Raw genomic sequence first — 24,691 nt, forward strand, 5'->3', positions numbered from 1 at the left:
GGTCTTCTTCATAAATTCTTTCCCTAGGCCAATGTCTATAAGAGCTTTTCCAACATTTTCTTCTAGAATTCTTATAGTTTCATGCCTTAGGTTTAAGTCTGTTATTCACTGTGATTTGGTTTTTGTGAGAAGTGAAAGGTATGGGTCCTATTTTAGTCTTCTACATGTGGCTCTCCAGTTTTCCCAGCATCATTTATTGAATGAAGATTCTTTTCCCCCGTGTATGTTTTTGTCTGCTTTGTCAAAGATTAGCTGGCTATTAGTTTTATATCTGGATTCTCAGTTCTGTTCTGTTGGTCTATGTCTCTGCTCTTGTACCAGTACCATGCTGTTTTAGTTACTATAGCCTTGTAATATAGCTTGAAGTCTGGTAAATTGATGCCTCCCAATTTGTTTTTTTTTTTTTGCTTAAGATTGCTTTTGCTATATGGGGTCTTCTCTGGTTCCATACAATGCATAGAATTATTTTTACTGTATCTGCAAAAAATGATGGTATTTTAATAGGGATTGCATTGAATCTGTAGATCACTTTGGGTAGTATAGACATTTTAACAATGTTGATTCTGCCCACCCATGAGCATGGTATGGTTTTCCACCTGTTTATGTCCTCTGCTATTTCCTTCCTCAATGTTTTATAGTTTTCACTGTAGAGGTCTTTTACTTCCTTAGTTAAATATATTCCTAGGTATTTTATTTTCTTTGTTGCTATTGTGAAGGTTATTGAGTCCTTGATTTGGTTCTTGGCTGGCTCTTTGGCGCAATGGATAGCATATTGGACTTCTAGCAAAGCTTTTGTTCTTTCTACTTCATCATGCTATTGTATTGAAAAATTTCCCAGTATGTTAAGAACACATAAAGAGTTTGTGTTTGAGGAAACGCATCACTGGTGATATAAAATTCTTATGCAGATACATGGTTTAAACTCCTTTCATAAAATATCTTCAGGATTTCAGTGGCCTAACACAATAGGAGTTTTGTTTTCTCACTCACATAAGCTGTAACATGGATGATCAGGCCGGGCATGGTGGCTCACGCCTGTAATCCTAGCACTCTGGAAGTCCAAGATAGGAAGATCGCTTGAGGTCAGGAGCTCGAGACCAGCCTGAGCAAGAGCAAGACCCCATCTCTCCTAAAAATAGAAAAATTAGCCGGGCGTGGTGGCATGCGCCTGTAATCCCGGCTACTCAAGAGGTAAGGCAGGAGAATCACTTGAGTCAAGGAGTTTGAGATTGCTGTGAGCTAAGCTAACATCACAGCACTCTAGCCCAGGTGACAGAGTAAGACTCCTTCTAAAATAAAATAATAAAATAATGAAGTAAAATATAAAATAAAATCAATAGACAGTTCTCCAAGCATTGATTCAGGCTCTTTACATATTGTGACCGTGTTGGCATCTTGTGGCTTCCAAGGCAGAAAGAGCATGGAGGGTTATACTTGGATGGTTTTTATGGGCAAGGCCTGAAGTGGCACATATGACTTCCACTAGGATTCTGTTGGCTACAGCTCAGTTTTGTGGCCACACTTAATCATAAACAGGTTGTATAATAGAGTCTAGCTGGTGCCCACAAAGAAGAAGAAATGAATTAGGCAAACAGCTAGCCAGTCTCTGTCACAGCATTTTTAATATGTAAATAAATCTTATAAATCTGTAAGAAGAAGACAGGCATCGCCCCCAGCAGAAAAATGGGCAAAGGTACCATGCAAAATAAGAAAAATGATCAATAAATATATGCAAATGTGCCTTATTTAGCACAAATCAAAGAAATGCAAATTAAAACAACAGCATAATATTATTTTTTAATCTAACTAATTAGTGCATTTAATGGCAGGAGTCTGGGAAAATAGGTCTACTCATAAGTTGGTGGTGGATGTGGTAAATTGGCTTAGCCTTTCTGGTGACCTATTTGACAATATGTTATCAACATTTTACATGAGTATACCCTTTGATATAGCAATTCTTCTAATAGTTTATTCTAAGGAAATAAGTGGAGAAGAACCAAAAATGTATAAATTAAAATATCCATTGCTACTTTGTTTATAAAGCCAGAAAGATGGAAATAAGTTAAATGTTCGCAAATAAGGGATTGGTTAAATTCCATATAGTAGAATACAGTGTAACCATTAGAGTATGAAATAGATATATATGTGTTAACATTGAAAGATGTCACATTTTTAAGTGAAAAACATAGATTCCAGAGTAAAATCCCATTTATATAAAATATGTGTATATATGTAAATACATATAAATGTGCATATGTGTGTATGCATATATGCATATATTTAAACAGAAAATGTCTAGAAGTATATAAATAAGTGTTAACAGTTTTCTTCAATGGGATTATGGAAGAGTACCACTTTCTACTTTATTTCTGTATTTTTTGCCTTTTTGGTAATAAACAGATTAATTTCATAATGAAGAAAATACTATCTTTAAAAAAACAAATTTCTTCAAATATTCTTAAATAAATCTGTTTTATGATCATACAAATCTTAAGTTTTTAAATATTATGCTTTTTAAATTTGGTACTTTAAAATCATCACCCACAATGCTTTATGTAGTGTTTTTTACATACTTCTAATATTTATCCTTATATATCTCATTTTAAATTATTCTGAATAACTAGAGAGTCAGTAGTGAGAAGTGTGAAATTTTTAAGTCTCCTGAGAAATGGAAGATATTATTGTGAGGTTGATTATCTTAGTTGTGTGAGAGAGGTTTTGAATCTCAAAAACAAATGCTTACTCCTTTCTGAAGAGAGATTTCCTAAGAGAATCCTAATTATAAAGGTGTCCGGCTGTCTGTGTTGGAATCCTAGCTCTACTATTTGCTAGCCACTTGACTTTGAGCAAGTTATTTAACTCCGTGTGCCTTAATCTCCTTATCTATAAAATGAAGATAGTAATAGGACTTACCTTATAAGATTGTTGTAAGCATTAAAAGAGATAATTGTAGTACAGTGTAGGTAAATAATAAACAATAGTTATTATTCTTACTTTTCTATGTTTTTTACTTCCTAATGTTTGTTTTGTTTTGTTTTGTGGTTGCGGGTTTGATTCTATGTTAGGTTCAGAGCATCATTCGCTCCCAAACCAGTATGGGTATGCGTCACAGAGATCGTCCTACTACTGGTAACACCCTCAAGTCCGGCTTGTGTTCAGCCCTCACGACCTACTTTTTTGGAGCTGACCTCAAAGGGAAGCTGACAATCAAAAACTTCCTTGAATTTCAGCGTAAACTTCAGCATGATGTTCTGAAGCTAGAGGTAGGTGTTCCTTGGACCTCAGGAGATCCATCACACATGGAGCCACTGGGCTAGGAGGGCTGGTATGATAGGCATCCTTCCAATTTGTCTCCAACTGTGAGAACTGATTGGTTTGAACCTTATCGGTGATCTACAAACTGACAGCGGGTAGGAAATAACATATTCTGTGGAAATGTCACAGAGGAAGGTAGTTCTAAATCTAAAAACCAAAAAATTCTAAATTGAACATCTTAGTTGTCTGTGGATCTCCAGCTTATAGAGAAAAAAATTCAGTGGGCAGAGCAGTTCACAGCCTGAGCATGTATCCCTACTTTTATGTTTATTGTGTGGAAGGCACCAGAAAGTGGAGATGAAGGCAGTTAATAAATAGCTCTTTCTATGAATGTTGGCAAAGGTAATAACAGCCAGAAACACAAAATATCAGAATCAAAATATATGTGTTCAGAGTTGCAAAGGTGTCTTACTGCATTTGGAGATTTACAAGTTTATTTTTCCACTTGAAGTTTAGACCATGATGCTATTCAGTCACTGTGGACAACTCTCTAATTACCATTTCTGCATTTATATATGTATATTTTTTTTTTCTTTTTTTTTTGAGACAGAGTCTTGCTTTGTTGCCCAGGCTAGAGTGAGTGTCGTGGCATCAGCCTAGCTCATAGCAACCTCAAATTCCTCGGCTTAAGCGATCCTACTGCCTCAGCCTCCCGAGTAGCTGGGACTACAGGCATGCACCACCATGCCCGGCTAATTTTTTCCATAGATAGTTTTAGTTGGCCAGATAATTTCTTTTTATTTTTAGTAGAGATGAGGTCTCACTCTTGCTCCGGCTGGTCACAAACTCCTGACCTCGAGCGATCCACCCACCTCGGCCTCCCAGAGTGCTAGGATTATAGGCGTGAGCCACCATGCCCAGCTTCTGCATTTATGTTTAATGAATTAAGTGTGTTTGGGCTAATTAGCTATTCTATTAGGTTCAAAATATTCACCAAATGCCTTCTATATGCCCTTTTGTCTGGAGGCAAAAAATGAAGTCTCTAATTTCTGAGATTTTTAAAAATTCCCTTATGCTGATGTTTCTCAACCTCTTTGTCTTTCAATACATGCCTTACTTTAATGTTATTTAAAATTTTAAATATTAAATACTGTGACTAAAAACATATAAAATTATTGGAGAAAAGCACTGCTTTGTTTTTTAACTACATATATTACTTCTCTATCTACTCTCCCATTGTCCCCCAAGATTCTGATATACTATTCTGATATATACCTTTTCCACCCACTTGACTCAGTTTGAGACAAGTTTGAAAATCACAACTGAATTCCAATTATCCTTAAGAATGCTGTTCAATATTCATACTCTAGGAGAAAAGCAGAAGGATAGATAATATTAAAAATCAGATCAAATTTTGAAATGTGCTTTTGTACATATTTTTTGAAAATGATGGAATTGATATTCAGAAAATTCACCTCAAAAAAACAAAGTAATGATGCCAGGCACAGTGACAGGCATTTGTAGTCCCAGCTACTAGAGAAAGTGAGGCAGGAGGATCACTTGAGCCCCAGGGTTCAAGGCCAGCCTGGGCAACTGGGCAACATAGTGAGACTCTGTTTCTAAAGAATAAAGGAAAGGGATCTCTGCAATTAAGCTAAGCTTCTTGTGGAGGCTCTTGTAGCCCCCATTACAAGTGGCAAGGGCTTTATATACATCAGCTCCTCAAATAACATCGTTTCATTCAACATCCTTTCACTGTTACATTGATGAGGGAAAAGTATCGATTCCTGGCTGAAGCCACTATCTGTGTGGAGTTTGCACATTCTCCCCATGTCTGCATGGGTTTTCTCCAGGTACTCCAGTTTCCGCCCACATCCCACAGGTGTGCATGTTTGATGAATTAACATGTCTAAATAGTCCCAGTCTGAGTGGGTGTGGGTTTGTGTGTGAGTGTGCCCAGCAGTGGAATGGTGTCATGTTCGGGGTTGGTTCCCACTTTGCACCTGAAGCTGCCAAAATAGTCTGTGGCCATCCTCTACCCTGAACTGGAATAAGTAGGTTGAAAATGAATGCATGAATTAATACAAATTATTATAAAATAAAAATTCGTAAAGTAGATGATAATCATACAAATGCACAACAGTAAATGATGCAATATAAAAGCACTCAGCAAGCCTACCATATGTATCATTGTTTTCGAACTGCATAGTGGGAGGGGGTGCTCCTTGTAATTTTCACTTTGAAAACATTCACTCCTTGATTTTACCCACCGCCACTACGACTACCATCACTCAATGATTCACCAAAAATTGGGTAAATCATTATCTTACTTGTTTTTTGTTAATCTTTTTTAAAAGTATATATATAGCTCACATTGATTTCAATGTTTAAGATTAGAAGTGTTTTGAGTCTTTATTTAGAAATTTGATGATGTTTTTGTGACCAGAAATATGCCCCGGGAACTTAACTCTTATTTGTATCAATCAGCCTATAGTAAAATTGATTTTGTTATACATTGCTTCACTTAAAGTCATGGGTTCCAAGAACCTGTTGATGATGTTAAGTGAGGACTTACTGTGTAGTAAGAGATCAACTAACATTTACAAGGTTGAAAAGCTTTGATGTTTCCCTAGTCTGACTCCCTTATACTGCTAGATAGGTAGCTTTCTCTGTCGAAAGGCACAGGCTAAGGCTAAGTAAGCATCAGGAAAGGTGGTGAAGTGTTTAGATTTCAAAGGTTTTTCTCCATTGCATGCAGAGAAATATGATACATCAACCTAGCAAACTACTTGAAAAGATTTCAACAATAATCGAAACAAAAGCAATTATCTGGTCAGCGCTCAGTTAACCAGAAAAGTAGTCATAAATTAACCATAATATCTCAGTTTCTAAATATTCTAGTTAGTGAAGTTTTGCTTTTGTCTAGTTGTACATGGGGGGCTCTGTCTTCACAATAACCACAGTACTCAGGTTTTTGCCAATTACCTTGCCACAGTAAACCATAGCAAATAATAGAGTTCAAATAAAACTTCATGGAATGAAGAAAATTTATGTCCAATGGCATTTAAGCATTGGGCTTGTAGAACTTTATTTGGAAATGGTAGTGTCACTGTTGTCACACTGTGGAAAGCAATGAGTTTTATTTTGTTCACTGATTTATATTGAATTGGGTATTTTATATATAAAATATACTAGATATGTTACAACAACAACAAAAATATATATACACACACAAAAAGGCATAATGTTTACCTTTGTGAATTTTGCATTCTTATGGAAACATTCCAATATACTCCTCAGAGTATAGAAGAAAGAAGTAGACTTCATCCAACAATTTTTGTGTAAGGGTTAATATGTACTAAGATTCAAGTCATATACCCTGGTTCCTAGTATGCATACCCAGACTTGTCTTCTTTGGAAACATTATAACGTAATCTGGAAATGTAAATGATTTAACTTGTTAATTATATAATTATAATTTTAAAAGAGCATAGATCCATAAAATGTAGTTAGAGAATAAAGCACAAACTAGGTGGTACTTTTTTTTTTTTTGCAAAAATTCTCATGTCAGTACTTTTAATGTTGTATACATCAAATTACAGTAAAAAGACAACTATAAACAAGATGCAGCCCCTCTATTTTCACAAACAGCATAGTGTATTACAGTAAACCAAGTTTATATTCCACCATCAAGTGTGGTTCTCCCATTACTTCACTTTGTGATGGATCGTTAAGAATATCTTCAAATCCAATAGTCTCATCGTTACCCCTCAAAATATCCAGTGAAAAGTTTGAGCTTGGAAGAAATGGAAGACGCTGAACCTGCTGCACTCCCTTGAATTCCATCTGTAATTTTAGTGGAGCAAATAGACCCTGGATGTTTCTCAGCGTGGAAAAATTCATTTTATCTTGGTTGAGCTGGAAATTTTTTTCTGATAATTCAAGAGGATGACTAGGCAAAAGTTCATTTTTCACACAGGAAAAACCTTTCCGAAGAAGATCATGACTTTCAAAAGGTCCACTTGCTGAAAGTTCAGTAACTGGAATACTGTCCTTTAGCTGAGATCCAAGTCCTCTGGCATTCATCTTCAGCCGCTCTGCGAAGAGCCTCTCAGCCCCGTTCTAGTTGGTACTTTTAACAAAAACAATACGGATCAACCAGTGAGCTGAGCAGGTACCAGCCTGACCACAGTCTAGCCCAGTACTCATGGGAATACAAATGGGAATCTAGAGAAACAGAGCATAGGACTTTCATCTTGCATCCTGAGGTGCTGTAGAGCTGAAAGCCCCCTAGCATATTGTGTAGATTGCCAATAATGTAAAAAAATTATAAAGCAGATTAGGGATTTCATATTGTGTCCCTGTAGATACCCTACACCCAAATGCAGAAGAAAAGAAGTGTAAAGTAAAAGGCAGTCATATCTAAGGCACTTATTCTGGAAAGCTCTCTTGTGTTTGGCATTGACACTGTAGGCTTTGGGCCAAGACATACCAAGACTGTTCCTGTTTGTCAGTCAGCAGTTCTTCATGTGAAGGGACCAATAGAATCTTGTGAAACAACCCAGCCCACCATGAAGTAAGTGTTCTGTGAGTGGTTATTCTTTCCATGTAATGGCACAGGTCCAGTGCTATGGTTTGAATATGCCCCCCAAAGTTCACATGTTGGAAATTTAATTGCCATTGTAACACTGTTGAGAGGCAGAACCTTTAAGAGGTGATTAGGTCATGAGGGCTCTGCCTTTGTGAATGGATTACTGGTGTTACCATGGGAGTGAGTTAGTTATTGCAGTAGCAATAACTTACAATCAGCAAGGCTCCTGATAAAGGGGAAGTTCGGCTCCCCATTTGCTCTCTGTCTCATGTGCTCGCTTGCCCTTCTGCCATGGGGATGACCCTTGCCAGATCCAGTGCCATGCTTTTGGACTTCTCAGCCTCCAGAAAGAACCATGAACCAAATAAACTTCTGTTCTTTATAATTTACCCAATCTGTGTACTCTCTTATAGCAGCAGCAAACAGACTGAGATATCCAGTGAATTAAGTGCCTCTTATTGATAGCCCCCTTATTTAAACTTTCATCACTCAGTACTATGTCTTCCCAACTAAATTTGTATTTCTTTGAGGAAGTGTGACTAGCAGAAAGAGTGTAGGCTTTGATGCTAATGAGGCAAAGGTTAAAATTTTGGTTATACCACTTACTGGCTATGTGACATTTGATGAGTTATTTATTCTCTCAAATTCTAGCTCCTCATTTGTAAAACAGGGCAATGGTTAAGTGACATGGTATTTGTTATAGGCTGAATTGTATTCTCTCAAAATTTATATGTTGAAGTCCTAACCCTCAGTACCTAAAATGTAACCTTATTTGGAGAAAATGTCTCTAAAGAAGTGTTTAAGTTAAATGAGGGTGTTAGGACGGGCTCTAATCCAATCTGACTGGTGTCCTTATAAGAAGAGGAAATTTGGATACGCAGAGACACAAAGGGTAGACATGCACTGCGAGACAATCATGTGAAGAGGCAGCTAGAGGGCAGCCATCTGTTAGTCAAGGAGAGAAGCCTCAAAGGAAACCAACCCTGCTGGCACCCTGAGCTTGAATTTACAGCCTCCAGAATTATGAGAAAATAAATTCCTGTTGTTTAAGCCACCCAGTCTATAGAATTTTGTTATAGCAGCCCTATCAAACTAATGCAGTGTTATATACCTAACAACACCTGGCATGTATCAATGCTGTCTTTAATAGTATGTTTTCACCTTCTCTTGTATACCCACTGCCACCTACTATGGCAGTAGGTGTATAATAAACACTTTTTTTAGAGAGAGAGGGAGAAAGTCTTACTCTGTCGCCCAGAGTAGAGTACAGTGACATGATCATAGCTCACTGCAACCTCAAACTCCTGGGCTCAAGTGATCGTCCCGCCTTTGTCTCCCAAAGTGCTGGGATAACAGGCATAAGCCACTGCACCTGGCCAACAGTAGGCACTTAAGTCATCTCACTTGAATGATTGAATGGCGTTACTTTTATTTTGAAATAGTTTTCTGATAAAACATCTGGAAAATGAAAGCAATTTTTGTTTTAATTTCACTTTTCAAACTTTGGGTAATTTTTCCCCTCACTGAATATGAAATACAATCTCATCATCATAGCCAAGAAGAAAACAGAATGATTAATAGTATCTTAATAACTTTTGTATGGGTTTTATAATTCCATCATTCTTTCTAGCTTTCTCTTACTAGTTTTATTTCATTACTTATCTACTTTAAAATTTCAGATTAAGGAGATTTATTTTTCCGTTTAGTGGTTTCTATCCTTTTCTTATCACAGTAGCTTTGAGAGTGAAAAGAATATTATTTGTCTGTCAAACTTAATTTCCAGAGGGGTCAGGAAAGAGAAAAGTTTATGAACATTTATTGAGTGTCTACTATGAACCAAGCACTTTACATTTATTATATGCCTACTTTAACTCTCAACAACCCTATCAGGCTTAGTGGTATTATACCCATGTTCCAGATGTAAAAACTAAAACTCAGAGCAATAAAAGTCATAGGACTATTATATGATAGAACTAGGATTCCAACTCAAGTCTGTACCACATTGCCTTTAAGACTGAACTGTTTCTGCTCTTTGTCTCTTACTTCTTTTGGTCTGAGATGAGGTGTCTGTACCTGATATATTTGGGACTCTAAAGAAAAATAGAAGTTTCTGAATTTTAGGGACAAAAAAAGAACTACCTTCTTCAGTACCACCATTTCCCGGTTCCTTTGCTACTCAAGTCTTATGACTGAGAAGAAATACACTCCCTTTTGTTTGTAACATACTACCTGAACTAGCCATTTAATTTAATCATGAGAATTATTAGCTGTTAGATTTTTAAAAATATTTTAATACTTTTTTTTTTCTTTTTTGAGACAGAGTCTCACTTTGTTGCCCGGGCTAGAGTGAGTGCCGTGGCATCAGCCTAGCTCACAGCAACCTCAAACTCCTGTGCTTAAGTGATCCTATTGCCTCAGCCTCCCGAGTAGCTGGGACTACAGGCATGCGCCACCATGCCTGGCTAATTTTTTTTCTATATATATTTTTAGTTGTCCAGATAATTTTTATTTCTATTTTTAGTAGAGACGGGGTCTCACTCAGGCTGGTCTCGAACTCCTGACCTTGAGCAATCCACCCACCTCGGCCTCCCAGAGGGCTAGGATTACAGGCGTGAGCCACCGCGCCCGGCCAAAAAATATTTTAATACTCTTAATTCCAATTATATTTTTTAATTCTACCCTTTTTCTCTATTTGTGAACTCAAAAAGCATAAGTTTAAAGTAATGACTTAAGAATACAAGGTTGATATTAAAAATTCTCTTTTAAAGTTATTAAAAATTCCATCTAAGGCTATTAAGAACCATTGAGTTGAGTTCTTTGGAGACAGCTGCCAAGTTTAATTCTGATTAATATATTCATTGATTTCTTGAAGACTATAACAAGTAGGATGTCAGTCAAAAATGAAAGGTAATAGGAAGATTATGGTTAATTTTAATTGGGGGTGAGGAGAAAAAAGGAACTGTCATGTCAAAGAAAAGTAAAAACTAATTAGTACAAGAAAGAAGAATCCAACCCCAGAATATCAACAAGGACACTGAAAAGGTATTATCCATTATCTAACAGAATTCCAATCTGTAGTATGATCTCTTTTATAAGTTGGGATTCACGTGTTTATCACATAACCAATCAAATTGTCACATTTTAAGACATCACAAGTATCAATTATGTGAAAGTAAATTAGGTATGATTCCAAGAATAATAACTGTCTTATATTCCCAGTCTTCAAGAAACAATATTGAGGTTAACTAGATTTGTTCAATCAGGAAGGAAGATAAAAGGGAGACAAAGAGCTGTGGTAGTTATTCTCATCTGTCAATAAGAGTAGAGAAAAAAAATAGGAGTATTAATTTAAATATTAAGGAGTTTTTTAAAAAATTATTACTGCAACTAGATGATTAAAAGGAGATTCTAGAATCACCTAGCCTTTAAGTCATCAAGCTGACATCTTTGTACCCATCTTTTTAAAGTGCTAAAGTAGAATTAAATCTATCTGATGGAAAGGACTATATTAAAGGACAAGCCTCAGTTCCTTTCCTAGCCAAAAGATTATAGAAAAGGAGACCAGAAAGCAAGAAAGCTTTCAAACACACACTTGCTGGAACTAGAACTCTTGTTAAGCAGATTTCTTTTTTGCACTAATAGCCCAGTTTTGTTTTGTTCATTATGTTTTCTGGGAAAGTGACTCTATTGTGTAAACTCTGGGATGAGAGTTGACTCTTGATTTAATTAAATCCAAGAAACAAAATGAGATATTCAGTGAGATGTCCTTTAGTTTTATTCTTCTACTTTTGCCTTTACAAACCAGAACATGGATAGTAATAAATGTATAGTTTCTTATTCCATCCATAGATGTTTTCATCTTGAATTTTCCAGAAATCATTAGAAGGGTTTATTAAAGAGTACAGTAGTACCCCCTTATCTGTGATTTCCCTTTCTAAGGTTTCATTTACCTGCAGTCAACTTCTCTTTGAAAATATTAAACAGAAAATTCCAGAAATAAACAATTCATAAGTTTCAAATTGGTGCCCTTCTGAAGTAGCACTATGAAATCTCACACAGTCCTGCTCCATCCTGTCCAGGACATGAATCATCCCTTTGTCCAGCATATCCAAGCTGTCTACACTACCCACCCATTAGTCACTTACTAGCCATCTTCGTTATCAGATTGACGTTGTAGTATCAGAGTGCTTGTGTTCAAGTAGTCCTTATTTTACTTGGTAATGGCCCCAAAGCACAAGAGTAGTGATGCTGGCTATGCAGGTATGTCAAAGAGAAGCTGTAAAATGCTTCCTTTAAGTAAAAAAGATGAAAGTTCTTCACTTAGGAAGGGGAAAAAAATCATATGCTGAGGTTGCTAAGATCTGCAGTAAGAACAGATCTATCCATGAAATCATGAAGAAGGAAAAAAAATCATGCTAGTTTTGCTGTTGCATCTCAAACTGCAGAAGTTACAACCATAGTGTAAGTGCTTAGTTAAGGAGAAGGCATTAAATTTGTGGGTAGAAGATATAACAAACATATTCTGAGTGACAGCAATTGGGTTCCTTACCATACTTTGTTTCAGTCCTCTACTGGGGCTCTTAAAATGTATCCCCTGAGGATAAAGGGTAACTACTGTACTCGTCTCATTTAGGTATTTATAACTTTAATGAGCTAACGATATGTTTAAAGGTATTTTAAAAGACTATTACAATAATAACAATCTCCACTATAGAAAACTGCAACTTTTATATTTGGTTACAATAATAAAATTCTTTTACTAGTACATATTTTTAAGAAAACATAAAGCACTTAGTCAACATGTCCAGTTTTATCCTTATAAAACTCTGGTGAGGAAAGGCCATAGCAAGCATCATATTCCCAAATGTTTAAAAAAAAATAAAAGAATATGTTATTTTTATCAGAAATTTAGGTAGTTAAAATAGTATTGCAAATTGTGGAGAAATAGGAAAATTACAAGTCTGATATATTCCCATCCTCATTCCTCCCAAGAAACTCTTCTTGCCTTCTAAACAATATCCTTATTCCAAGTATATATAAAATATTTTTGTTTCTTGCTTCTTTCAAATTATTTATCTTGATGCCTTATTTTTAAATTCAGACATCTGTTTTTCCACTAAAAATTAACAGATTGGATCAGTGACCTGCTCCATCCAACCTAGTCATCTTTCTTTGCCTAGGGCACCAAGGGATTTTTAAGGAAATAATCACTGCTTTAATAATTAGATATAATTATGTAAATATAAAAGAATAAAATTTAATTTTCCTCAGTAGTATTTATAAGTCGCCCATGTGTTGATATCAACACTCTTTGAAATGAATTATATTGTCTCTCTTTAAACACATCATGGCATGGAGTAGGTCCAATATCTTGCTCTGATAAGACCAGGTTAGCTGTCGAGGTGAGCTAGGTTAACAAGAAGATATATAAAACCCAAGGCCGGGTGCGGTGGCTCACGCCTGTAATCCTAGCACTCTGGGAGGCCGAGGTGGGTGGATTGCTCGAGGTCGGGAGTTCGAGACCAGCCTCAGCAAGAGCGAGACCCCGTCTCTACTAAAAATAGAAAGAAATTATCTGGCCAACTAAAAAATATATACAGAAAAAATTAGCCGGGCATGGTGGCACATGCCTGTAGTCCCAGCTACTGGGGAGGCTGAGGCAGAAGGATCGCTTGAGCCCAGGAGTTTGAGGTTGCTGTGAGCTAGGCTGGCGCCACGACACTCACTCTAGCCCAGGCAACACAGTGAGACTCTGTCTCAAAAAAAAAAAAAAAAAGATATATAAAATCCAAAGCCAATGTCTTGCAATTCCCTTTGCCCTTATTCATAGCTTATAAGTTCTCTGGCGGTAAAATCCAACTAAACATGCTATGCAGTCATGCGTCACTTAACAATGAGGATACATTCTAAGAAATGCATCCTGAGGCAATTTTGTCATTGTACAAACATGATAGAGTGTACTTACACAAACCTAGATGGTGTAGCCTGTTCTTCTTAGGCTACAGACCTGTATGGCATGTTACTGCACTGAATACTGTAGGCAAGTGTAACACGTTAAGTATGTGTATATCTAAACATATCTAAACATAGAAAAGGTACAGTAAAAATATGGTATAAAAGATAAAAAATGGTACACCTGTGTAGGGTACGAAAGGGTAAGGAAACATGAATGGAGCTTGGAGGACTGGAAGTTGCTTTGGGTGAGTCAATGAGCGAGTGGTGAGTGAATGTGAAGGTCCAGGATGTTACTGTACCTGACTGTAGACTTTTTTATATACCCTGTACACTTAGACTATACTAAATTTATAAAAAAATTGTGCTACGCCATCACTATGTCACTAGTTCATAGGAATTTTCCAGCTCCATTATAATCTTGTGGGTCATATATGCAGTCCATCTTTGACCGAAACATCCTTATATGACACATAACTGTATGTGGTGGAATTTCTATGGTGACATAAGGTTCATTGGACATTGTAAATGTAACCTTGATAATACTTTGATAATTATTCTGTAAAAGTATACCAAAAAGTACTTTTTTGTTTGATATGTTTTAGAGAATGGAGGAAAAGTTTTTTGTTTTTGTTTTGTAACTAGATGGGGTTTCTCTTTGTCACCCAGGCTGGAGTGCAGTGGCATGATCATAGCTCACTGCAGCCTTGAACTCTGGGCTCAAGTGATCCTCTTGCCTCTGCCTTCCGAGTAGCTGGGACTACAGTGTCCATCATCACGTCTGGCTAATTATTTTTTTATTTTATAGAGACAGGGTCTTGCTATGTTGCCCAGACTGGTCTCAAACTCCAGCTTCCAGCCTCCCAAAGTGCAGGGATTACAGGCATGAGCCGCTGTACCTGGCTGAGTGAAAATCTTCTAAGGGTAACTTTATTACTTAAATATATTATGTGGACAAGATTTTTTAAAGGCATTATTTCTGAATCTGACCTTTCAGATTGATCATTAAAGTGCAAAAAACTGTTAAAGACTGATATTTTTCTTTCATTTGCAGATAGCTTTGCAGTTCCAAAGTCAATATGTTAGTGATACTTTTGTAACACTTGGCAATCCCTAGGATTTTCCTGAGATCAGATACCTTTTATGTTACATTCTAAGTTCATTTTAAACTGGCCACAAGATAAAAGGAGCTCATAAATGAGTCATAAAGATTTGATCTTTCTCCAGTGGAAACTTTTCTTCAATCTGTCATTCAAGTAGTCTTAACATTTTTTAGTAGAATACAGGTGCTTCTCAATTTATGAATGACCTCTGTACCAGCGTATAAAAAGTTCATAGATCATTTATTTGAAATTCAGAATGTAGGGATGGTTAAATTTTTAGTCTCACATACAACAGAATATTTAACTTACAATAGAAATATAATACACTAAAATGAAAAGTAGTATAAAGGAAGGTGATTACAAATTTATAGTTCAATATTTAATCTACACATACACATCTAGCTGCAGTAGTCCATGGGTGTAAAACTCTAGCAGTTTCAAGCATTTTAACAAAAGTTTGAGTATATACTACATAATAAAAATACTAGCCAACATTTCTTTTTTTTTCCAACAGTCCATTAAAAATAGGCAACGTTTCTTGGCAGTTTACCGTGAGTTAGACACTATTCTAAGTGCTTTATGTACAGATGCTTCTTGACTTATGATGGATTTATATCCTAGTAAACCCATCATAAGTCAAAAATGCATTTAATACCCCAAACAAATTCATCATAAAGTCAAAAAGTTGTAAGTGGAACCATCGTAAATTGGGGACCGTCTGTACATTGTTTCATTTTATCTTATGCTGTGAGGTTGGTATTATAATTTCGACATTTAACAAATGAGGAAACTGAGGCATGAAGACATTAAATAACTTGCCCAAGGTCTTAGACATGATAAAGATAGATGTGAGATTTGACCCCAGGCAGTCTGGCTCTAGAGTCTTTTCTTAACTACTAGCTCACACTAGCTTTCCAGGAACTGTGCTAAATGCTGAAGATACAAAAGAACAAAATATTGTTCTCCTCCCAAGAAGCTTATAAAGGTAAGATGCATGAACCAGAAATACTTGGCACAGTGTTATAAGTTTAGTACTAGAGATATGTATATGAAAGTATAAACTGGGACATGTAAATCAATCTTTGAGATAAGAGCACAGGAGACTGCTCAGGGAAATTTTCCTGGAGGTGGCATTATTTGAGTCAACTCTAACTCTGAAATTCATTCTATCTAAAGAATTGAGTAGTGGATTTTTGTTTGCTCCTTGTTACAGCTATATAATACATGAGAAGAGGCAAGGGAATGCTGAATAAGACTGGGACTGAAGCCAAGAGATAGTGATAGAGAAAACGACCTTTCTTACCAAGTTCACTACAAACCAGGCTAGAATTGATGTATCCTCTAGGTGTTCTTATGTTGGTTAAGAAACCCTGTGCCCTCAAGGACAGGTCTACAGATTATTAAGAAACAGATGGAAGCCTGGGCAACAGAGTGAGACCCCCATCTCTACAAAAATTTGTTTTAAAAATTAGCTAGATGTGGTAACTTGTGCCTGTAGTCTCAGATACTCAGGAGGCTGAGGCGGGAGGATTGCTTGAGCCCAGCAGTTCGAGGCTGCAGTGAGCTATGACTGTGGTGCTGCACTCCAGCCTGGGTGACAGAGCGACACCCTGTCTCAAAAAGAAAAACAGATGGAAATCAGGGGGCAGGGTAAGAGAAGAGAAACTTTCTCTAGGTTTCTCCCAAGAGCTTAGCTGGGCCTATGGCCAGTTCAAATATGGCCTCTAGATTGGACTTAGAATGAAGAAGCTTAGACAAAATGATATCTAGAGTATCTGAGTAGGTCTTTTTATTTTTATCCCTCTAATAGCCATCTTTAGGTGCAGATGCCTTTCAGAATTACGATGTTAGGGATTTATGCACATTTTTTTAAAAAGAATGAGAGCTAATGGTGACTATGATAATGTGTGAAAAGAAAGCTTCCTTTTCCTTGTTTTCTTTTTTTCCCTTCTTTTAACTAACTTAGCCTCAATTAACTAGTAGATGTAATTTTTTTTCTTTCTTAGAAGAAAAAGGGTTTTGTTTACGAAAATAGTTTTAGCCTCTAGCTTGCTATACAGCCTTAGTGGACTCAAGGGTATCTAGACAATGTCTTGGGAAGCAGAGCCAGCTTTGCAGTAATTTGTTAATAAATAATGCATCACATGCAGCTTGTTGAATTCATACTCTGAGCAAATGCCACTTTAGAGGGTCATATATTACATCAGATTATTATCCTCTGAATGCAGTTAACAGCACAGAAATGATTATTTATCAAGTCTCTTTTATTTCTCATTATTTTTCTTATTATTGAATGCCTTTTCTCCCTCCCCACCCACAGTCTCCTTATTTGTTTTCTATCAATCTACCATGACATTAACATGAATGTTTTTTCGTATTAAAGCTACTTGGACTAATGAAATACAAACTACTTCAGTCATTTCTTAGCATTAGAGAGAGAGAGAGAGATCTAGGCAAAATAGAAACAAAAATGCATCTTAGGGAAATAGAGCAACCAGTGCAAACAAGGGAGGCAATGAGAGAAGATGGTGCTTCCTGGAAAACAAAAACAGGAGGCAGTAGTCAGGTCATGAAGTGCTTTGTATGCTGCACTGGAGAGTCTGGACACTTTATCCTAAAAGTTATAGGGAACCATTGAAAGGCTTAAAGAGAGAAGTGGTGTGGTCATATTTGCATCTTTAGAAATATCACTATAGCAGCATTGCAGAGTATAGATTATCAGAGGGAAAATATAGTTATTGCAGTTGTCCAAGGAAAAAATCATAAGGTAATCTTAGGAGAGGGTAGAGAGAAAAAGGGGTAGGTTTGAGAGATCTTAAAAGGTTCTTCAGAATTTGGCAATTGACATGAAAGAGCAGAATTCCAGGTAATCCCATTCACTAAGATAGAGAACATAGGAGAAGTGTTGAGTTGTGTCTTGCACATTTTGAGTTTAAAGTATTTATGAGACATTTTGGTAGCTTTTCTAGAAGCAATTAGATATATGGATTTAGTGATCAGACTAGTGATACGGTTGCAGTTATAGATACAGGATTATTAGCATATGGGGGTCTGTTGATGCATTAGGAATTGATGATCTCACTCAAGGACAGTGTGTATTTACTTGAAGAAAAAAAGGAAGGGGCAGAATGCTCTCCTTGTGTTAAGTTGTACAGAACACGGTAAATATCAACCAGATCACCCTCATACCCAACTAGAGAAGTGTAACACAAAAAGAAAGGAGCAAGGAAACTGATGATATTAAAGTTTTAAAGAGCGAGCTATAGGAAGTGTTTTCAGCTTCAGTGTCACATTCTTAGGGCTGCCTTTTCTGGCCACTCTATTGAAAATTGACCCTTTCTCCTATTCAGAGGTTCTTGAAACTACGAACTATCTGTTTTGTTCACCTGGACTATGTTCAGCACGGAGTAGGTGCACAATAAATATTTGTCAAAAGACTAGTCAATATATGATAACATTATTTGGATTTTTGAAAACTGGATCTGAATTTGAATTTTACCTCTGTCACCTTTGGAGCCTTAATTTATTATGTAGAATTGAGATAATACCTTCCTCACAGGTTTGTAAAGAGGACTTTCTGAAATAAGAAAGCAGCCAGTGGCTGGGTGTGGTGGCTCATGCCTGTAATCCTAGCACTCTGGAAAGCCAAGGTGGGAAAATCACTTGAGCTCAGGAGTTCAAGACCAGTCTGAGCAAGAGTAAGACCCTGTCTCTACTGAAAACAGAAAAAATTAACCAAACCGCCCAGTGCAATACCTGGCATACATTATGCATTCTGTAAGGATTTGCTAATTTATTTTCATTCATGGCCACCGATTTGATTTTGTTTATATGTTTTTTGGTGCTTACTGTTAGACTGCTCCATAGAACACCTTCCCACAAAATGCTGGTGTCTGCTGCACTTCTTTCATTATTAGAAGAGGAAGTGAAGGAAGAATCAGTAACCCATACTTCCTGTCATCTCTGTCCAGTCTTAACACTCTTTGCAGCATTGTATCCTTTACAGTTTGAAAGACTTCCAGAAAATTGCCAACTTCATAGTTGTAATGTTGATTAGATTTTTAATCCCAAATCTGTGATATTCAGTATATCCAACTGGAAAAATAAATGAAGTTAATTAAATTCATTGTGCTGGAACATATTGATTAGTGAGATGTTTTGATAACATTTTCCAAATTTCCATGTAAATATATTATGGAGCATGATGTCAGAAATTAAGGAAGAAACTGAAGTAGTTTCCTTGAATACATGATTGGTCACTTTCTCTTTATTGGACATCATGTACCATTAATACAAAGTGTTGTCATCATTGCTAAGGATATTAATATTATTAGTATGGTGTTGTTTTCTTTCCAATATAGACTTTTCATGGATTTTCTGTGCTATTAAGGTTGGTAAAGAGCAAACTGAGACATTCTGGAAGTATCTCATTTGCTATGATGGAATTACTTTACCCATTTGGTGGGTTTTTTATTCTTGCAGTGGTGGTTATAGTCTCTCTCTCTCTCTCTCTCTCTCCCTCTCGTAAAGTGCTGTTTGGGATGAATTAAAATTAATAACAGTTTCTCTTGTCCAAGGTAATGTGGCTGATGCTGTGACTCCAGCTCTGCTGTTGGTGTCACTACCGTCACTAGAATGCATTCCTGCTCAGGCTCTAGCGATTCTTCAAAGTAGGAAGTAAGACAGTTCCTAACCCCTTCCCTCTAAAATTGAAGCACTACAACTCTCCATTAGTTACCCATTATTGCCTAAGAAGTTACCCTAAAATTTAACAGCTTAAAACAACAAACATGTATTATATCACATAGTTTCTAAGAGACAGGAATCTAGAAGCAGCTTAGGTAGTTCTGGCTGTCTCTCCTGAGGCTATCAAGATGTCAACCAGAACTGCAGTCCTCCAAAAGCTTGACTCAGCTGGAAGATCCTCTTCCAAGCTCACTCACGAGGCTGTAGGCAGGAGACTTCAGTTCTTCACTCTTCATGGCATGGTACCTCGCTTCCTGCAGAGCAAGTGATCCGAGAGAGAGTGTGATTGAGGGGCAATCCATGCTCTCTTGTATAACTTAATCTCAGAAGTCACATTCTATCACTTCTGCCTTATTCTTTTGGTCATACAGATTGATCTTGGTCTACTGTGGCAGGGGATTACACAAAAATGTGAATATAGGAATAGGGGAACATTGGGGGCCATCTGTATACAGGCTACCCCACCTTCCCCAGGGTGCACGACTGGGCCTAGGAGAGCTATGTCAAGATTAGTTCCAATAACATGTACTGTGTAATAACCAGTACTGTTATGTCCTGGACCTAGCACCATCTCTCCCTTTCCCCAGCATTAGACTCAATGCAGAGGCCATCCCAGTAGTTTATCTTTCTACCTCATGATAATTTTATTTCAGATGCCTCATTGCCTTTCTGGGCCACCTGGCACTGTTCATAGTCAACACAGTCCTCACCCACATTTCATTAGTTTTGAATCTATGAATAGAGATTTGCCGCCTCATTCCCCTCCTTCCCAGAAGACACTTGCTTGGCTACATGTTCTTACGATCCCGGCTAGCTGGATGCTTGTTGTATTCCAATCTCAGTCCCTACCATCTCCAGAGAACTATGTGCTCCTATGTAGCTTTTTAATTGATAAGGAAAGCTCTTCAAAATCTCTAGGATTCCATTTTTCCCCCCAGGAGTGGAGGTTTAATCCCTATTATGCTATGCACCGTGGTTTATTGCTGCCATAAGTGGCAGAATTTTTGAGCATTTTAAGTAAATGTCATTTTATATCCAAAACAATGCAGTGTGTTTTAGTTTCTATGTTTGTAATTTCTTCCCTCAATTTGAGGAAAACGTCTGTTAAGATCACTTTGAAATTTAGTATTCATCATGAGAGTATCTTGTAGTTTTTTTCTGTGATATTTTATAATCAACTTGGGAAATTCCCACTGTAACACACTGATAGTGTCTTAAAAACCTTAATAGATTACTTTTTTACTCCAGATTTAATTGTACTCTCATGATACATACAAAAACACTTGAATAATGTATCACTTAATGACAGCCCTCTGGATGTCTGAAATTTTTTACTTATTTAGTTTAACAACCTTTGAACAGAAACTAACTACTGTTTGGTTATCCTCTTACTGAATTTTCAGTTATTCACAAATAGGTCTTACCCATTTGTGATACTAATTATTCACTTAGATCTCACCCATCTGTGATCCTAACCAAAGAAATGGGAACAAACTCTGCTATCTATCCAGAGTTTCTCTATCAGCTTACACTGAACTAGATTTTTCATAAAACTCCTGACATTTCTCATTAAGTAAATGTGTATCAGATTGAATTTGACTGAGACTAGTTTTTAAATTTGAATCTAAACTAGTCCTGGAATTTTTCCAATGCTCAGGAAATTGTACTGGTTGGTTTAGTGATTTTGTCTCATACTGGCTTCAAAAAGCCCATGAGTGGTTTTTCTTTTCTCCACTGGGAAAGGTTAATTGAAACCCTCCTAGTATAATAGCTCCATAGTTTGTCTTAAAGAATATTATGGTATATTCATGTGCTAACTGTGGATTTGAATTAAGTTTTTTAGTTCACGTTAATATATATCTTTATCATCTGACAAGGTTATGATAGCTGGGGGAACAATCTCTTTGGTTTTCCTCACTTGTGAGTGTGTGTAACCTCAAATGTGATGTTAATGTGGTTTTGCATTCAATTTCTGCCAAAGAAAAATAATAAATTGTGGAGTTGCTTTATCCAGTGAGTACACTAAGCCCATTTGTTTGAGCATGTAATCATTTACTCCCTAAAGCTAATCAGATTTTATATGCACTTTGTCAACTGTGCCCAGGAGCCTACTCTGCCTAGTGAAACATAATTAATTTAAAATTGGCACAATGGGACACACAGCCTTCCAGCCCTCTAAACCTGCTTTAGAGAGGTCATCCAAAAAGACTCACCTTCTCCCTCAGGTTTCAGTAGTCACCAGGTCCATCTGTTGATCCTGAGAGGAGAGTAAAAGTTACATAACTTCAGTAAATAAATACTGCTAGGCTGTAATTAGTATACATCAAACCCTAGGTACAAAATAGCTTCAAATACAGTCATGTATTGCTTAACAACTGGGATACATTCTGAGAAAAGCATCATTAGACAATTTCATCCTTACGCAAACATCATAGAGAGTACTTACACAAACCCAGGTGGCATAACCTATTGATCCGTGGCTACAAACCCGTACAGCATGCTACTGTACTGAATGCTGTAGGCCTGCGGACCCCAACCCCTGGGCTGCAGACTGGTACAGTCCACAGCCTGTTAGGACTCTGTGCACTACCTTCTATCCCTGACCCCGTCCTCCTCCCTGCCCCCGATCCTCCTCCCCCTCCCACCCATCCGTAGAAAGATTGTCTTAGTGTGGGGGCCACACAGCAGGAGGTGAGCAGCAGGTGATGGAGCAAATCTTCATCTGTCTTTACAGCCGCTTCTCATTGCTTGCACCACCACCTGAGCTCCACCTCCCCCTCCATCCATGGAAAAATTGTCTTCCATGAAACTGGTCCCTGGTGCCAAAAATGTTGAGGACTGTTACTGTAGGCAGTTGTAAGGCAATAGCAGGTAATTGTGTATCTAAACATACTAAACAGGCTGGGTGCTTTTGGTTCACACCTGTAATCCCAGCACCTTGGGAGGCTGAGGTGGGAGGATCACTTGAGCCAGGAGTTCAAGACCAGCCTGGGCAACATAGCAAGACCTTATCTCCACAAAAAATAAAGTTAGCTGGGCACAATGGCATGTATCATAGCTACACAGGAGGATTGCTTGCACTCCAGCCTGGGCAACAGAGAAAGACACTGGCTCCAAAATAAATAAGAAAACAAATCTATATATAGAAAAGTTACAATAAAAATATGGTGTTAAAATTTTATAGGACCACCAGTGTGAGTTCCATTGTTGACCAAAACGGCATTATGTGTCACTTGACTATTTGAAATACCTACCTCTCTCTGCTAGTATGTGACAGAAAAACACACCATTTTCCTCATTATGTTACTATAGTGGCCTGATTTTAGTGTATTCCACTGGTTGGCTCTGATTTAAAATACTTACTAACTTCTTCTCTGCCTCCAAACTGAAGAGAGTGTGATACAATCTTGGCCTCATGTTTACATGGCAGTCTTCTCTGGTATTGCAAGGCCATGGGTTGCATGTATTCTCCCTGGATAATGTGAGGCTTGTTGTGATCTCCCGGCTGCATGACAGCCAGAGGAGGAATGGTGGGTATTTGAATTGTAGTAAAGGGATGGAATTGAGAATGACTGACTAATGATAACATCTTCATCTTCTGTGTTACATCTAGCTCTTCAAATCAAATACCCTTGAAACTAGGGGATCTCTGTTGCCTTTGAGAACTATGGATTATGGAAGCAGCTTCTTTAATAGTTTGCCATTGCCCCTTTTGCCTTATATCGAACATTCACATTGATGTATCAGCTGTTGCAAATCTATTAGGACCCCAAGCAGAGAAGACATGAAAAGTAATTGGAAGATTTAAGGAAGTATAATTTCAAACATGAACACATTCTGCTAGTATCAGCAAGAACCAGAAGGCAGAAATGAGGAATTTATCTGACTTTCAGTAAAGGCTTAGGATTAGTAGTGAGAAAGCCAAGCGACCGCAGGCTTTACAGTAGTTAGTCACATTCCAAGAAATGTGTATGAAGCAGAAAAGAACCTATTTGGCACTGATAGCTTCAGTCACACCCATTCCCGCAGTCACTGTCAGAAACATCATCTCACCTGACCACTTCTCTCCATCTTCACAACTGTTTTCGTCTAAGCTACAATCCTTTTCTTGCCTAGAGTACTTCAGTTGTCTCCTAACTGTATAGGACCAGGAGCAGACACGCAACCCAGTTTGGACCAATCAGAATTTCTCCCCAGGAAACTTGAAAGTAGGACTAGGGACAAAACCCATATACTTAAACATAAAACATTCCTAATTACTAAAAACTGAAAAGGCACCACAAAATTGAAGATTATCTTCTATATCTCTTAAGGCACCTTAAAAAAAAAATTTAAGAAAAACTTAATTAGCTTGGTAACCAAAAAGAAAATACTTCAGTGCTGAGGGATTTAACGCATGACCTGACTTCTCTTTGGTACTCCAAAAAACTTTATTGGCCAGCCAGGGAGAGCTAAACCTATAGTTAACCAATAGGTTACAAAAATACAAAAGAAATCCTGCAAGTTCTCTTTCTGGCTATTTTTTACAATTGTCATCGTAAAAGGACTTAATGATTTTTCTGTTCCTAGCGGGGAGAATATTTTCTTTCTTTTCTTTATAAAAGGAGAATGATACTGATATAGTCTGGCCCATTAGATACTTTGCCTTTCACCTGCCTGTGTTTGGACTATTTCTTCTCACTTGTATATTAAATCGTCCATGAGCTATATATTTCTAAGCCTCAGTCTCCTAGTCTTTCTTACATTTGTTCTAATGCTTGTCAGCTTAATCTAAAATCTAATTTCTTATTTCAGTCTCTAGTCTTATTTTCTGTTCTTAAAAATTGGCACTTTGCAATGTAATGTTTAGTGTGTTGAAGAATATTAAATATTTCCATAGTACCTAATGAGCCTATGCAGTGGCTTTCTGAATGGTCAGAATCAAAATGGATAATAAGGTTGGGGACAGTGGCTCACATCTGTAATCCCAGCACTTTGGGAGACCGAGGCAGAAGGCTCCCTTGAGGCCAGGAGTTTGAGAGCAGTCTGGGCAACATAGCAAGAC

The 24,691-nt window shown here is 37.3% G+C and overlaps 2 protein-coding genes across 3 annotated transcripts in view; one reads left to right on the forward strand and one right to left on the reverse strand.

The window, feature by feature from the left end:
• The window catches only part of MICU1 (mitochondrial calcium uptake 1), a 238,307-nt gene that overhangs the window by 145,776 nt on the left and 67,840 nt on the right, over positions 1-24,691 (forward strand). For both annotated transcript variants that reach the window (XM_045569191.1, XM_045569192.1), the window contains exon 8: positions 3,066-3,263. In XM_045569191.1, the coding sequence (XP_045425147.1) occupies positions 3,066-3,263 (198 nt within the window). The remainder of the gene's footprint in view (positions 1-3,065; positions 3,264-24,691) is intronic.
• Positions 6,818-7,377, reverse strand: LOC123650370 (proteasome maturation protein-like). Its single transcript, XM_045569193.1, has one exon. It carries the CDS (start codon positions 7,339-7,341, stop codon positions 6,916-6,918), a length of 426 nt encoding a protein of 141 aa, XP_045425149.1. The 5' UTR covers positions 7,342-7,377; the 3' UTR covers positions 6,818-6,915.

This window comes from Lemur catta, chromosome 14 (assembly GCF_020740605.2).
Source record: "Lemur catta isolate mLemCat1 chromosome 14, mLemCat1.pri, whole genome shotgun sequence".
In the NCBI taxonomy this organism is placed as follows: Eukaryota; Metazoa; Chordata; class Mammalia; order Primates; family Lemuridae; genus Lemur; species Lemur catta.

Excerpts from the sequence above, each read along its gene's own strand:
- LOC123650370 (XM_045569193.1), bottom strand. The coding sequence starts at position 7,341 with ATGAATGCCAGAGGACTTGGATCTCAGCTAAAGGACAGTATTCCAGTT.